Below are 16438 nucleotides of genomic sequence, written 5' to 3'. Positions count from 1 at the left end.
TTAATTTACACAAACTACCTGTGATTTTCAGTTGCATATCACTAAGATATGTGTCGTAGGAGCATAACTAGTTCATTATCGTCAACTTGCCTTCCGTATGAGACGATTAATCTCCTTACACATTGCCTAATGCCAATATGAAATACATACTCTGATTAAAAAACTATTCGCTACTTAGTTTAGCTTAACTTGAAAGTATCGTTAATTAAAAAAGTAAGAAATTCGACAGCTTCAAGTCACAAAGTTTATCCTTCTTCGGTTAGAATATTCTTCATAGAGCACACATGACTTACAAAGTTAGGGTGTATTTTGTATCATCCCACCGAGGGTAATGTCCAGGTCTTTGGTCTCCCCTGATCCTGGTTTCAAATTTGATGAACTGAGGAGGAAACGTAGTTTCTGAGTAACAAGTCACTGAGTGTGGAACAAACCTCGGACGTTGGCGATCACATTAGTTTCTCAACCTAATTTCACCTTCACATTGATTGGAAGCACTCTCTACTTGAGATTCATGCACAACAACATATCTCATATGTGTCCAATGACTTAGCTAAGTACATGCAAAAACTTCATATTTTCGTCATAGGCACTTCAAGTTTGCTTATCAAAACGAAAGTCGCTGTGCATAAATATATCTCGACACTAATATCCTTTGCATGTGTTGGCCTTCTACCCGAGTTATGCACAACCTTAACTAGTTTGCTTACTCCCCTCGCACATTGACGTCATCTACACCCACTCTAAGGGACGCAAACCACCAAAGACTGCTGAAAAAGTACTCCAAGTCAATTCAAACTACTTCCAAATACTCCAAACCTAACTTTAAATATCAGCCAGACATACAATTTTGCATTAAATGCGTGCACGTATGGACATCGGTGGTAAATGTGCAGAACGACGCTAATGCTTGTGCGAATGTGCGAATCATCGTGTCGCAAATACAACTATTTAGTACGCCATGCGCACCGAATTTTCGGAAAGCATAGATGTGTGGAACAAAAGAAATAATTGCACACAGTCGGATACTATCCAAAATAAAAGGAATTCCTTTTATTTTTATGACTATAAATTTATATCCCAAATTAAATGTATGCATAAATTCAGTAAAGCCAAAATATAATGGGAATTTCCCATTATATTCCCATTTTCCAATTAGGAAACCTTAATATACTTTTCATTCCTAAAGTGTTGGTAATTTTGATAGCCAATTCGATATATTGGACGATATACGAATGTGTAGCAAATTCCACATACCAACGCCTTAGACTTGGAAAGTAAATTAAGTTTTTCCATTTTATTTTGTTTGTGCTGAAGTTTGTACATATATTCAATTTTTATATAAATTTATGGTAATTAACATAATAAAAGTGTCATCTGTAATCATTAAGCAAATTAAACTTGTATGAAATCTGTGAAATGTTTTATACCGTAATTAATTTCTGATTATTTTGCATCATTGATTATGTTCTACAAGTATGAAGGCCTATGCTCGAGTAAGAAATCAGAGTGAAAATGAATGTGATGAAAATAGAACGGAAGTAAAGTTTGCTTTCTCCGTCTGATAAAAATCGCCAATTTTTACAACTTTGATGTTTTTGTTCATGAGAAACTAGTGATGTTTGATTTTGTGTAAGTTTAAATGATTGTGGTGGAGTTTTGGGAATTATTACAATGGACACAGAGAGGTTAATATTTGTAATAATATCAACGTTGGGATTTATTTACTGTGGTTAAAATCAAGACATGCTGTCTTCTTGTATTAGCTACTTAATTATTTCTTGGGGTAATGTGATACATAGTTTAATTCGCAATCTCACTTTCTCATCTTGAGGCAAGTTGAGATATGCGAAATAGTCTTGTGCAGAGGTTGTAAGGCTCTGACAAGTATTTGATGTTATTTTGGGTCTGGTCCGTGGCTGGCTTTATACTGCAGGACGGACCGACAAGCACCCGTGTATGCTAAATCTTACATTCATTTTCAGACTAAAAATAAGTTGATATACATAAATACAGTTGTTTGTTCAACATTGGAACAAATGCATGCATACATTAGATACTACATTTTCTGCCTGTTTAGCAAACTACCAAACTGGACAACTCAATCTACATAAGATAAGTTTGCAAGATGTGGCAGTGATGCAGCGTCACATACCTGCCATCACTTCCACTGTTCCATGCAGACAAACATTGATTTACATGCATCTACTGTAAAACCAATGTAAATTGCGTTCAATCTGCATCTTGAATGCAGACTGACCAAACAATGCAATCTACACATTACAACTCAGATTTCTATATACTAGGAATCTGAACATTTGACCTCAAATATTTTGATGAATTCCAACAAGCGCACAAGCTCCTTCAAGTAACGATGGTTGCATCGACTTAAACTTCATGATTCCAAAATTTTAACTAAATCCGAGTGTTACACTTTACACCATCGCATTTGTCAGTCTTTGTCTCCTAATTCGAGTAAAATTCATCAACTTACCTTCATGTAGGACAAACCCGAATGAGACCATCTTCAAGCAAATCTCAATTGTGAACACGGTAGTAAAAAAGTAGTCGAATTTGTTCAATATCTATTAAATAAATCAAAAATGTTTTTTAATTTTTAATTTTAATTAAAATTGAAATGTCTCAAATTTTTTGTAGAATTATTTTTCTTAAATTAAATACCAAATTTCTCTCCGATTTTTCATTGAGGGGATCTTCCGCTGCGAGCATTGCCGAAGAGATGAGGATGCAAATAAGGATCACGTTTCCTGATTTGAAAATGAATTATTTAATACACTTGTAACACTACATACTTCAGTTACTTTCTCTTACCAAACATGTTATGGTTCACAAACCAGTAGCAAAATGCTCGAAATCTAATTAAGGCAGTAATATTTTTTATGACAACAATAAAGTGTCTGAGAGCTCTGAAAATTCGTTCCTTACCGATTTTTGTGAGAAAAGACAAAAAAACTAGAAGCTTTCGGTAGCGGTTTGACTTTTATGCTCGATCGAATTTCAGACATGCGACGAGGACGTGCCGTGGGCTGGACTTCTTCTTCTTCCTCCTCGATGTACTCCATCACGTCCTCGTCGTCACCTTCTACAATTATCCAGGTGCAGACAATTAAAACGAGTAGTATCCCCCAAAATCTCAAAATAATCATCTGCTTGTTGCACGTATCACATTGCTTTCACCACATGACAAATTTCTAATTTGAAAAATCTTGGCACACATCTCCTTTAATTATTTATATCTAGGACTAAATATAATTAAATACGACACATAATTTCCAGAATTAAAACATCAAGGACAGTCAACGGCGACAAATTGGGGCGACTTTCTCTTTCTCTGGAAATTACGTTTCAAAAAGGAAAGTCTGCACCCCCATTGTAAATGAACATCAGCAGTTTATATCATTTCCGAAACATTGTCTTTCTCCTATAAATTATGCAAATTTGGACGAATTTCAAGATTCGAATGACCGCTGTTTGCTACTTGCAAACAAACTGTTATTATGTGGCAATATAATTGTAATCTGGTATGAAAATCTACATCTCATAATCTAACAAAGTAAGCTCGGGTCGAGTGCGTACACAAAATTACAGCATTGTCCTCAATAGAAAGTCGTCGGAATAGTTTTCTCTTCCACAAACAAACAAGGATTTGATGGCTGAATACAAAGTATTGCCCACTAAAAACTGAAGCCAACTTCACTATCAATTTATAGCTTATTTATTTTACTGCTAACCCCAAGTACCCAAACGAACCAGTAAAAACATAAGAAACACCCTCCAATAAGACACTAGACGACACACGATACATTGCTCTCTCTCCATATCATCACACCACTCTCATAAATTCTGTCTTGCGGTTGGGCATAAATCGTAAGAATTTAAGTAATTGCGGCCGTAAGCATGAATCCTGGTACAGATGTCAGCAAGAAGGGAAACATACTTTCTATGCACTTGTGACGAAATCATCAAGGAAGGAACGGAAAATGCTACAAAAACAAAGTTATACATCTCCAAAGTGTCCGAATGACGAGCAAGTGTGAACAAATGCATGAATGTGAACATTTTGCGCGTCTCGTCTGATGCACATCGGATATGGGAACGAGTTTGTATAATAAAAAGGCTTTTCACTCCAATACCTTGAGCATCCTTACTGTCATCGTACTCCTCTCCATCAGTCTCGAAACTAATTTGGTGTTCCAGCTCATCGCCTTCCCGTCTGAAATTGTCAGAAAGACGTCAATTCAAAACCTGGTTCAAATGCACAAACACACAATAGTAAATTCTCGAAGCAATTATTTAAACCCACTCGGTGAAAATATTCATAAAAATACATCTCGGATTTTAGAAGAGCTTATCAATCGTGAAAAAGTGAAAGTTGAATTAATTTGCTTGTCAAATAGTATGGAATGGTGGAGCATTTCTGATTTGAAAAAATACTCAATTTTTACAAACCATGCATGCATCCACTGCATCCAAGGAGCTACAATGATGGAATACTCTCATTTATTTCGCAACCCAACTACTACGTCTTTCGCCCATGTTGCTTATTGGGTAAATCAAGTGGAAGTCAAGAAAGGGTAAAAGATCTCCGGTTATCCAAATTCTCTTCGGCTAACTGACCATTAAGTGAGCATTCCAGTGGAAACGACTCGCCATTGAGATCACAAATCAGAAAAGATCCACTCATACCCAAATCACGGAAGGTCTCGTCCTTAACTGAAATCGCTTTATGGAGTGTTGCTGCTGCACTTTGTCCAGAAGAAAGGCACAGCAGCGGCGAAAAAAACACCATAAACATAAATATTGCTGCTGAGAGCAAAGAGCATTTTTCTTGAGGGATAAATGGCGCCGAACTATTTCCCCCCGCATTGCCATCAAACATCATGTTACGTAGGAGTAGTACATGCTCTCAAACTACTGCATTTTGTTGGACCTTCCTCTTGGATATGGTGAAAGTATAAAAAAATAACTTTGGCGAAAAATAACAACTAGGAAAAGTAACATTTCGAATTTCCAATTAAATTTTTACCATAATTTACGAGATGCTTGTTTTTTTCTGGAATGTGGGATTCCGTAGTCGTTTAAGAGTGGGACACTTGTGTGTATAAGTTTGAGACTTGGGTTGGAGTTTCGCCACCCAACTTTTGAAGTGTCGACTTTAGAGGAGCACGACTGCAAAGAATGTTGTCCGGGTCGAGCGTTCCACTTTCACCAGCAATTGTAATAATGATGGTTGGAGGTTTGTGCAGACCAGACCCATCCCATCTGAATTATCTTAGACGAGATTGTCTCCACCGTCTTATTGAATTATCCCGATATTTTTTGCTTGAACGAGCACCACAATCGATAACTTTTATAGACAATGGCTTACTTTTACTTCCGAGTAGCAATTTCTTCATTTTCTAATGCTTTCTTACATCACACCACGACCACCACGGCCCATAAACAGACCCGTCTTTTCTCTCGTTCCTTTGAACCCAACTTGCATACTGACTTTATGTAATCAGCGTCTTTTTAATTACCATATTTTATGCAAATCAGTCGCATCTAGTAAATAAACCACTTTAAATAATTAACTAGTACTTACATAACTTCTTCCGTGTTATTGTGATATTCTTCTTCCACCTCCAGCTCTTCCATGCGGCTTGTCTCCTTCTCTTCCGTAATTTCTTTAACCACACCGGCTCCAGCAGCCTGAAGAAAACGCACAGTTATAATTATTGCTAGTTTTTGTGTAGAATATGTATAACAATGTGTGAAGAGTGATTAAATCTGTGTAACCCTTATGGCCACAATAAACCCATTTTTGAGACCCTAATGAAAAGGAGGCTGACATCAGTGACATTTGGAGAAATGAGATCCAACACGTGTCAAAATACCCCAATTACTCATTTCAACTTTCACTCTCTCACACCCTCGCCTTGGCCGAGCTTCAACTCTTTGCTGAGAATTATTAAAGTGAATTTGTACAATTTGTACAATAATAAATGGGTGATGAATGAGAGACGGCCCCTGCCAAGCAGAAAGTGAAAATACATACGCACGTAATAAATCATTTCCTCGCTCTGTGCCACGAATGCGATGTTCGCAGACTGGCTGCTGCTCATCCCGTTATGCTTGTTTCACCGTGTAGAATGTTGTAGTTTTACTTGTTAGTTTGTGTGTGAACCTGGTTCTACGCTATGCAGATGAAAATCACTAATCACACACAAAACAGGGTTAATTTATATCTTTCGTTGCTCAACAATCCTTAAACAAAGCATTTTCTCATGTTCACACCAACGAAAAAGATCACATGATGTGTGATGCCATGCCCCTCACTCACTCTTACTTAACCAACTCTTGATGCCAATTTCTGCAACTCTATTACTCACTGAATTGCATTAGTCTCAGCCAGCCGAGGGGACGCATGGTTTGCTTGGCATGAGATTGCCATTCGTGATGCTGCTGATAATAAACACCAACACACACACACAAGTAAATAAGCAGAACTAACATCCTCCACGTCCTGTCGCAGTTGGGTTTGCAAGGCAATCGTTGCACACCCACCGGGCTCTCTTACAATAGCGAATTATTATGTTTGTGGATGGCTCAAGAGTGGTGGTTGACTTTATGAAATACGGCACAACGTGGAGCAGAAAGAGAGCGAGAGACAAATTGGAAAGTAACTCCTGCAGAGAAAACTCATTGCAATTGCTCACTCGGAATTCACCACCGAGATAAATGCCTCGGTTTCGAGACCGCCACCAAACCAGCGTCCCCATGCAAATCCACCATTTGATAAAAATCAACCCAAAATGCATGTCAAGCCACAAAATGATTTAACCTTCAATTGAATAAAGATCCAACGACATGTGTTCCTTTTATATGAAAATGATGTTGGTTAAATAATTAATGGCCGACTTACTGCCGCGGCGGCTTCTTCCTCCTCCTTCTCGATTGCTGTGAGAGAATCCGCCTGAAGAAAATGCATAGTTATAAAATTGCTAATTATTGTGCGAAATATGTGTCACAATTTGCGAAGAGTGATTAAATCTGTGTAACCCTTATGGTCACAATAAACCCATTTTTGAGACCTGAATGAAAAGGAGTGACATTAGGGACACTTACGTCTGCCAAGTTGTCCACGGCAATGGCCAAGAATACATTAAGAAGGATGTCTGCAATGATAATTAAAACCGTGAATGTGCTTTTTTATTGAGGTCAAATGCTATATTTTGGTGAAATGGGGGCGATTATAAAATTGCAGAAGGACATATATCTCACTCTCAGAGTGGAACTCGTGCATATCGAGAAATGCGATCGGCTGAAACGCATGTGCTAAGTAAATCCTTGTACAATTAATGATCGCAATTACCAAACCGAATATAATTGTGGGGTCAGATAAGCATGTGATAATTAATAGCGAAGTGCTTAGTAAGTGTTCTCTTCTGTAAGTTATAATTTGAGCTAGCAGTAGAAATTACATATCATCATAAATTGATATTGGATGGCTGAGCTGAATTTTGGTCTTAAACAATTCTAGCTACAAAATTACTTCCGCATTTGAAGCAATTTGCGAGGTTCAACTTGTTCTAAAATGCATCGTCGCCTAAAAAAATAGAATTTTACTGTACATAAAACTTACAGTTTCCGCAGATGAAGAGAATAATGAAATAAATGCAGGCCACGATCCCAATAGACCCAACACCGCCATACGCTTTGATCCCGTTGTACATTATCTCGTTCCAGTCTTCACCAGTTAGAATCTAAATTTTGCCGTCGTGTTAAGTTTATTTGAACACGCTTTAATCGGATTACATCATGCAGTCATACCTGAAACACTGTGAGCAAGCTTTGCCAAAATGTGTCAAAATTTTGACGCTCTTTCTCCTTGGTCGGGTCAAAATTGAACTTTCCTCCGAAAACTTGGGTGCCCAGAAGGGCAAAGATAACGATGAATAAAAAGAGCAAGAGGAGCAGGGATGCAATGGACTGGATGGAATTCAAAAGGGATGCCACCAAATTGGATAACGCTCTCCAATATCTGCATTTTATACGAATTAAGATAAACGAAAAATTATAATTTTTTATTAGCTTTTAAGATCATACTTGGAGAAAATAGGTGAAGGATATTAGTGTAATGAATGAATAAATAAGCGTTTACTGGTCACCTTGTTACTTTAAAAACTCGTAATAACCGGACGCATCGTAGGACGGATACCCCGAGAGGGGGAATCACTTCAGTCTTGGTCAGCACAATCTCCAAAATACTGCTAATCACCACAAAGCAATCGAAACGGTTGAATAAGGACACAAAGTAACCCTGAAATTAACATAATTACATTAAATACCGTAAATAAATATGTTATTTTCGCTACAAAACTATGCACTTAATTTAATCATCAAGTAATTTATAATCACAAATTGAGCAATTCTTTGACCCAAGGTCATTCATCCAATTTAAAACTGATAGGTTTATCCCACCCATAAGGATTACTTGTACGGCTTTTAATGAACAATTCAGCATGCCTCCCATATCCGGCTGATCAGTTAAATGTCCTCTGCCTCCTCATCCTCTTCTAATATCAACTTCTTTGCAGGTAAATGGTTTGGCTACTTATGATACTTAGAACAAGAAATGAGCTTATCGAGCTTACCTGGAAACCCAGACTGAACATCTTGAGGAGCATTTCCAAAGTGAAGAGAACAACGAAGAAAAGGTTTGTCACTTCTGTAAAGAGAAACAATAACAGGACTCGGCTTAGCTGGCTGCACAGGATTACAGAGGATTAAGGCCTAACTCGCTCCACTCACTCCCACCGAAACGTTACAATAAAATAAAGGAGAGAGAAAATATAGAGAGAAAGTACAGGATGTAGAGCTGTGTTTTCTCATAAATGTTATTCTTGGCTCCTGTTTTGTTCCTGGTAAAGTAAACAGAAGGAGAAATAGATCGAAGATAACGCGAGATTTTTATATTTTTAGAAATGTATGTATGTATTCTATACAAAATTAGTTGTAGTTCATGTTTTTGAAAAGCTTGTAAATAACTTTGAGATGTTTATTAATAATATGTAAATAAGTGAAAGTTTAAGAGTGTGAAATGCATACCTTGGACATCATCCAACCAGGCAGGTTGCTTGTAATGCTCGGTGGACAGGATACCCGTATTTAGGAAGACTAGAACTATTATTAGCCAGTAGAACGCTTGAGACTTGACGGCCTGCAAGGTTACATGTAGAATTAGTCCCCATGTTAAATACGTATATATAGACGGTACATTACAGGTTGCACATAAGTGCAATACTATGTACTTGCCTTTCTACATGCTCGTCTCAATCGTCGGATTAATCTGCGAATCAGTATTAGCCGATTGATTATTAAATAATATATTTGTAGTTTTGCTCAAGTCATGTTGAGCTTTTCTTGATTTCGTGTTCTAATAATAACCCAATATATCGTTATTCTTAATGCTCGTCACTTTGAGGAGCCGGTATATTTTCTTGTGCAGAAACACGTACGAGCTGTTATGGTTGATAAAGGGGAACAATAGGATAGCAAAAAACACCAACGCAGCAATTGTGTAAGAATTGTATCTCGTTGGGAGAAAGTAAGACATGGTCATCAAAAAAGCATCCAAATCCAAACCCCAGCAGCAGAAAAAATAGAATATGGAGTCAATGGGTAGATATATGTGGGATTTCTGTAAATGGTTCAAGCGTGACTTTCCTCCAGTATGGATATTTATATGGCAAGAAAGTTACGTTTTCCCGGCTGCAAGGATCTGGGTTTGGTCAGGGCAAAAAAGTAATGTCCAAAAAATACTCTACAAGGTGCTGGAAAAACCAATCGAATCGGTGAACGGATTAGTGCTGACCAAACAGTGAATATTGCATTCTCTTCTCTCCACCACCACCACCACAATCCACCGCAAAACCAACATCCGAGTTTCATTGTTCTTCAAAATTAAACGGGAACATGAACGGTTCATTGCGTCATTTTTAAAATCCTCATCTTCAAAGTAAACTGAAGCAACAAGAAGATTGAGATCAAACGGAGGACAGTGAACACACGCTTTCCCCTCTGATACACGCGAGGCATGAGTTTTTGGGCACCGTTGAAAAATGTTTCGCTACGGCGAAGAAGAAGAGATTTGTAAGAATGTGGTTCATCTCAGCCTTGACGGCGGTGTGTGTTAATTACAAGGTCTCATCAAATTCATTCTGGGTCTTTTATGCCTCACTTTCGCTCTTGTTCTGTTTGGCTTGGCTGGTTTAAGTGGGGGGAAGCCCCAGCTAATAAGATGCTTAGTACATATGACTTGGCCTCAAGTGCTTAACCGCGGCTGACTACTGCTGCTACAAACCAAACCAAATAATATGCCACGGTCTGCGTCGTCCTCTTGCAGCTTCAAGTGCTTGCTGACGGACTGCGGATTCTTAACGCTTTCTCTTTCCGCTTTCACTCCATTATTATGGTCGTTACCAAACCACCACGTAATTTCCTTTATGTCTTCTTCTCTGCCAGACATGAATTATACAATATATTGCGTTTGGACTCCCCTGTGCCGTTTATACACTTTTGGTTGGGCACTACGTACTTCGTATTTATAAAATATTTCAACCATCTTTTTGGCAAAAGGTCAAATTGCCGTTTTCTTGTTTCGTTGTTTCTGTCACTTAACTTTTTGAGATTTGGAACCATGAGTATTTTTAGGTCAACTTTTTTAGCACACGCACACACACTCACCTTTCTAAAGCTCGCCGTTTAGCGTGGAACCAAGGCAGCCTTGAAGTGTGGATTTCCGAATCGTCGCATTCCTCCTTCGACTCCATTTCACCCTTCCAGTCGCCTTTGTCTGGCAAAACAAAACAAGACCGAAACGGTTGAAATGACTTGAATTTAATTCGTCGAGAAGATTTTAAAGGCAAAAAAGAAACAGCGACTTAAACTGAGCTACATACTTTATATTTATTCGTTTTTTAATGCCCATATTACTCACCTCGGCCTTTATCCTCTGCGTCAGGCTCGATATCCTCAGCTTGTGTTATCCAGTCGAGATAACCCCTCAAATCTTCCTCGATTTGCTGTTTTTCTCTCAGCTTTTGGAAATCTCCTCTCGCTTTCGCCTTCTCTCTCTCTTTGGAAAATTCACTAAAAATTACAGAATCATGAAGGTGAAAGGCCACTGATGAACAAGGTTGTGAAATTAAATCCGTCGTAATCATATTATAATAGCATAAACGTATTAGGTCATATGAGATGAGGGGTGATGAGCTACTTGTTAATCATAATCAACTTTCCAGATTTTTCCATGTCATAACCCCGATATCAAATTTCCAATGGGAATTGAATATCCTCAGGCCCCAGAATTTGAAGCCTATGAAATGCGATTCGGCATGGTCGTCGTCGTCGTTTCCTATGCTACCAATGCCTGTGTACCTAATCGAATCTATGATAAACAAGGAAAAGCTATCACACGTGCCATCATCCAACATCGTCATCATCGTCATCTTCCTCCTCCTCTTTAGTGTTGGTTGGTTGGAAACGCTACCACCACCACCGCCTTCAGAATGGGATTCATTAGCGATAATCAATTTGTCCACTCCACACGTATCAACATCAGCCAAAACTTGAACCAGGCTGACATCCAAGAGCAAACTCCATTTAAGTGGATATGATGACGAGAGGACAAGAGAAGGCAGACGTGGGTTGTCAATTGGGGAGCTTTTGTATGGAATTCGAATGGAATATTGTGCAATTGTTAATTTGCTCACCCGCTAAGCACACCAAGAATAAGGTTCATCACGAAGAAAGCTCCAATGATAACCATAGAGATGAAGTAGGTCCACTGCCAAGTGTTGCCCATTGCGTCTTGAATCTGCGGACGTGTTTTTTCCCAAAATCAACATTATGTTCGTAATCTCAATTCTCATCTTTTCTAAATTTACTGAGGAGTATATTTTGATTTTGTGAGGAATATGCGAGACTTACATCGTACATTACTTGGGTCCAGCCCTCTAACGTAATGCACTGGAACACTGTGAGCATGGCAAGGCCGAAATTATCAAAGTTTGTGATCCCATCGTGAGGCCTATCATCAAACCAATTAGCAATCAACAAGTTGAAGCTTTTAATTGCGTCTTATACATAAGTAATATGAACGTAATGATCATTTTAAAGCCGAGGAAAGTGCATAGGGATTTGTGATTAAAAAGCTCTCACCCTTCCCAACCGGATTCACACGAGTAGTTTTCACCCAGCTCATCACAATAGTAGCCGAAAGAATCACGGTCTGGAAATTTAGATTATTCATTTGCCTATAACTCTGCTTTTGAATAACTATCCGCGTATTTATTATACGTATGACGTGTACACTTTAAGTGAAAATGAATAGCAAATATACCTGGTTGACAGGGATGAGGGTCCTTCATAATTTCCCCTGAACAAGAAAATCCCGTGTTTTTAGTGTTACCGTATGAATTAATTCTCAAGGGTTTCAAGTGCACTTGGCAGTTTGTTACCTGTGTAGGTTTCATAACATGTGTGATGCAACTTTCCAGAGAAAAGCTCCAAGCCCACAATGGCGTAGATGATAATTACGAAAATGACCAAAAGAGCGATCTGCAATAATTTGCACATGTACAAAATCGCAATCAAATTTCAACTACTCTGGAAGTGGAAGTACTTAAGTACTTACATGTAACAAAGGCACCATGGCACGCAGAATTGAGTTCATGACCACTTGCAGACCTATTTTAAAATTACAAGTTGCCGAGTTAATTGGGTGTAAGTAGGCTAAATTAGAGAACGTCGTCATCATCATCCATCTATTTACTGGTGTATTATAATCACTGTGGGTTTGTATGTAGCATATTTAATATTTACTCACTTGGTACACCAGACACGAGCCGCAAAGGTCTTAAAACACGGAATGCTCGGAGCGCTATTGCATTGAAAACATTATTAAATACGTTCGCAATCCTCCCTCAGCTCACTTTCCTTTTGTAAGACTGCTTACCTTTTACATCAAAACCCTCCTTCATTAAATTTGAAAGAGCTGTGCTAATTAACCTGCAAAAAATGTATGAGCGTGATTTACCAAAGAATTTGAGTTTTCGCTTAAAAAAATACACCCTTCACTACATGCAGTTTACACTTTGCTTTTGTAATTAACATGAATATTTTTCGCACCAAGAAGAAACATAAAGGAAAGTAAACATTTAAAACGTCACATGCAAATTAATTATAAGGGGGACGTATGCATGGTTGCATTTAAAAAAATTTTAAGTCCGGTGAAAAGTATTTAATTTTGACATGTATTTTTTAAACGAAATATTCGTATGATATTGTCAAACGAATCGTACTAATTTCAAAGAAGTTTCATTTATGCTCTGTCCATATTGACTTAATTAACGAAATGGGACGTTGTCATGCAAAGAAGTAGGACTGTGGTGGGTGGGTGGGTCTTGTGTAATGTTAGACTTACCCTATGACTACAATTGTGAAATCGAGGAAATTCCACCCATTCCGGAGGTAGGATCCAGGATGAGCAACAAATCCATATGCTATGATTTTCATAAAACATTCTGAAACAAATTAATGAGATATTAAAAATGTATTACATTTCACCAAACTAATTTTCCAAGTAATAACTTCTTCCAGAAATTTGATATTAAATTACCTGCAGTGAAAATTATCAAAAACACGTACTCTATCTTTTCCTGTAAAATAAAACCAATTAAATTGTGGTAAATTAAAGACTGTCCAAATTGGATGAAGAAGTTGGATGACAATTATTATTCGTAACTTGCCAAAGTTTGATTTGTGCTGTTGGAATCACTGTTCGGGTATGGAGTGTATACAGCCAACTTAATAAAGAAAATGCAAGAAAATCATGTTATGCATAGATTAAACATGGTGAAAGGGATAACCAATTATGTATTTATGAATAAGCATTTATGGGTCTGTTCAATAATAATATCGGTAAATTAACAATTGTACTTACGGCTACACAGTTTGCGAAGATTGTAAGCAATATCAGGTACTCGAATGGTCTATGTGAGCAAGGAAAACCAAAATTAATCAAAAGTTGGAAACAAATTAATGGGGCTTTAATAAAGATACTTTTGTGATGAAGAAGCTCTCAACTTATTTCAAGTTTTGGTAATTTCAACCAAAAACTATAATACTTTCCGCTCATTCAACAAGTTCTTTACATAGGAAAATGTTGAAAGCATGTTATGCTGCACAATTTCGATATCCACCCAGCTTCACTTCTGAAACTTTATTGCTCAATAAGCACCGAAAATTTCTCTCATCTTGAAGAATTGTGTTGCATTTGGTGGAAGGAAACGTGCAATTAACAATGTCTCAAGCCCTACTCACTCATTACTCAAGGAGCCGAGTCAAGAGTGAGTGATTGTGTGAATAAAAAAAGATGTAGGGGAAAAAATCAAGCAGAAACTTACTTCCATTCCACCACGTCAATGCACATTTTGCGAATCGGGTTTTTAAGGGTGAAGTAGAATAAGGCCCGTGCAGGTCGGTCCTGCACGACCTTCCCACGACGGACTGGTGGTTTCCTCTGCTTGTTCATGGCAGTGGCACTAAGCGCAGTTTCCCATGCTGACGACAGGGGTTTTTCCTCCTCCCCCTTTTTGATGAGAACGCTGGTTCCTCCACCCCCAAGACTGGTGGTGGCGACTGCGACGGCAGAGCTGGTGCCAGCAATGATACTGGCGTTGTGATAATTGGGCTTGGCGGTGGTGGTCCCTTGGGTGGTGAGGACGATGGGGACGAGGATGGGCGTGGCACTTGGAGCGATGCGAGGGATGGACGGCTGTGGCGGTGGGTGGAGGAGTGGGGCCACAATTTGAGTGACTTGTGGCCCTTGGCTGACTTCGTCTTCGTCTTCTTCTGGTGTCTCGACCTCGACTCCCACACCACTTTCTTCCAATCTACCATTGTCCACCCCACCTGGAAAAAATACAGTATTTAGTCGAAATTGGAGTCAAATTTCTTGTGTTGTTATTTGTCTAAAAATTTTCGTGACATGGAAAAAGGAGAAATTGAAAAACTTCAATTTATGTATATTTTTCGCATGTAGTTTCAACATCTCATTATCTATGCGAAATTGGCAATTCCCTTAAACAATATCGCCTCCAATGCTATTTCATCCTTATTCAAATCCTATCAGGTTAGAACTACATGCTACATATTAGATTCAGTCTGTGTAGCTGCATTTCAAAACTTTGGAAAATCTACTGGAAGCACATGTCGTCGTCCCATTTTCCGGCCTTGAAACTCGTGTTCTACACTTGTTTTCCCCTCCTTGACAAAAAAACTTTACTCTTTGCCAAACCACTGTTCTCCGGCTTGGCTAACAGGCAGGTGGATCAGTGGTAATCAGAACCGCTTTCTCTGGAAAACACCTGGACCAAGTGTGTGAAGGAGTCTTTGGAGAAAGTGGGTTTGGCCGGCTGGTTGAGACTCAAGTAGCGGAACAAGAGATGCAAATTGACAAATTGAATCCCTTTTATTTTCTCAAGTAGAGAGGCGAGACGACCGATTTTCTCATCTCCTTCCTGCCTTCCTCTCGTACTTTCTCTTGAGAGGAGTTCATTGAATAGGATCGAACTCGGTGTCGATTTTCAATTGTCGAACATTGGAAATTGCATCGATTTAGTTGTTGTAGAGGTGTCGATCTCCTTGTTGTTTGCCCCACTCATGTCGTAATGCAATTCATCGCAATTTAGCCAGTCAAGTGAGCCAACCAATACTCTGGGAAATTGCGACTGGGTCGTCCCTTTATCCATCCGGACTTGGCACCGTCAATCGGCTTCAGATTTCTTCTCCTGCCTCCCACTTTCCGTCAATATTTCAAAACGTCCAACCTCACAACCTTACAGATTCACACGACTACTTTTGTCTCTGAATTTGTCTACGCAACTTTCTTATTTGGCGATGGAATCGAATAATGCAAATATGTAAATAAATTGTGACAAACTCGTGACTCGATCTCGGTCTCATATTGGAAACCATCCCACAGTTCTACAGGATATTTACAGTACAGTTCTGCCGTCGGATTTATTTATCACAGCGTTGTTGGCACAGTGCGACATGCATATTTCTAAATTCCAATGTCAATGGGAGAGAAAGTAATTATACGAATGGATTATGCAGCAATTTTTTACCAAGTGAACTTTGATATATGCAGTTTGCATAACAAATAGAAAAGGAAATTGTATTTGATTTGAGAAATTGCATCGTAATTTGGAATTCTGAGAGACAAGCCGAATAAAAGATTGAGCCCGAAGATTGAGGAAGGAAAAAAAAGTTTATGCCATCACCCCGCCTGCTGCTGCACTTTTCACCTTTTCCTTCACACAAAGGGTGTCGCATTCCATCAATCACGTGTCGGATGTACTCACTCCAATTC

At 38.6% G+C, this 16438-nt stretch overlaps 1 protein-coding gene across 10 annotated transcripts in view; it reads right to left on the bottom strand.

Annotated features, from left to right (window-relative positions):
* The window catches only part of LOC110850936 (muscle calcium channel subunit alpha-1), a 49502-nt gene that overhangs the window by 20870 nt on the left and 12194 nt on the right, over positions 1 to 16438 (bottom strand). For all 10 annotated transcript variants that reach the window (XR_004835132.1, XR_004835131.1, XM_035852850.1 and 7 more), the window contains 29 exons: positions 14469 to 14976; positions 14006 to 14054; positions 13812 to 13868; positions 13682 to 13721; positions 13487 to 13586; positions 13019 to 13071; positions 12890 to 12943; positions 12698 to 12750; positions 12522 to 12621; positions 12404 to 12439; positions 12223 to 12292; positions 11992 to 12091; positions 11775 to 11878; positions 11000 to 11151; positions 10747 to 10855; positions 9316 to 9349; positions 9109 to 9220; positions 8655 to 8728; positions 8169 to 8320; positions 7831 to 8041; positions 7643 to 7763; positions 7126 to 7175; positions 6923 to 6973; positions 5603 to 5709; positions 4152 to 4231; positions 2944 to 3100; positions 2830 to 2873; positions 2680 to 2765; positions 2492 to 2582 (listed from right to left, as the gene is read on the bottom strand). Coding sequence is in view for 8 of the 10 variants with exons in the window: in XM_035852850.1 (XP_035708743.1) it covers positions 2492 to 2582; positions 2680 to 2765; positions 2830 to 2873; positions 2944 to 3100; positions 4152 to 4231; positions 5603 to 5709; positions 6923 to 6973; positions 7126 to 7175; positions 7643 to 7763; positions 7831 to 8041; positions 8169 to 8320; positions 8655 to 8728; positions 9109 to 9220; positions 9316 to 9349; positions 10747 to 10855; positions 11000 to 11151; positions 11775 to 11878; positions 11992 to 12091; positions 12223 to 12292; positions 12404 to 12439; positions 12522 to 12621; positions 12698 to 12750; positions 12890 to 12943; positions 13019 to 13071; positions 13487 to 13586; positions 13682 to 13721; positions 13812 to 13868; positions 14006 to 14054; positions 14469 to 14976 (2955 nt within the window). In the remaining 2 variants the exon portion in view is untranslated. The remainder of the gene's footprint in view (positions 1 to 2491; positions 2583 to 2679; positions 2766 to 2829; positions 2874 to 2943; positions 3101 to 4151; positions 4232 to 5602; positions 5710 to 6922; positions 6974 to 7125; positions 7176 to 7642; positions 7764 to 7830; positions 8042 to 8168; positions 8321 to 8654; positions 8729 to 9108; positions 9221 to 9315; positions 9350 to 10746; positions 10856 to 10999; positions 11152 to 11774; positions 11879 to 11991; positions 12092 to 12222; positions 12293 to 12403; positions 12440 to 12521; positions 12622 to 12697; positions 12751 to 12889; positions 12944 to 13018; positions 13072 to 13486; positions 13587 to 13681; positions 13722 to 13811; positions 13869 to 14005; positions 14055 to 14468; positions 14977 to 16438) is intronic.

Source organism: Folsomia candida, unplaced genomic scaffold (assembly GCF_002217175.1).
Source record: "Folsomia candida strain VU population unplaced genomic scaffold, ASM221717v1 Fcan01_Sc006, whole genome shotgun sequence".
Taxonomy (NCBI): domain Eukaryota; kingdom Metazoa; phylum Arthropoda; class Collembola; order Entomobryomorpha; family Isotomidae; genus Folsomia; species Folsomia candida.
The sequence above is the reverse complement of the archived record's forward strand: the minus strand, read 5'-3'. Positions and strand labels throughout refer to the sequence as shown.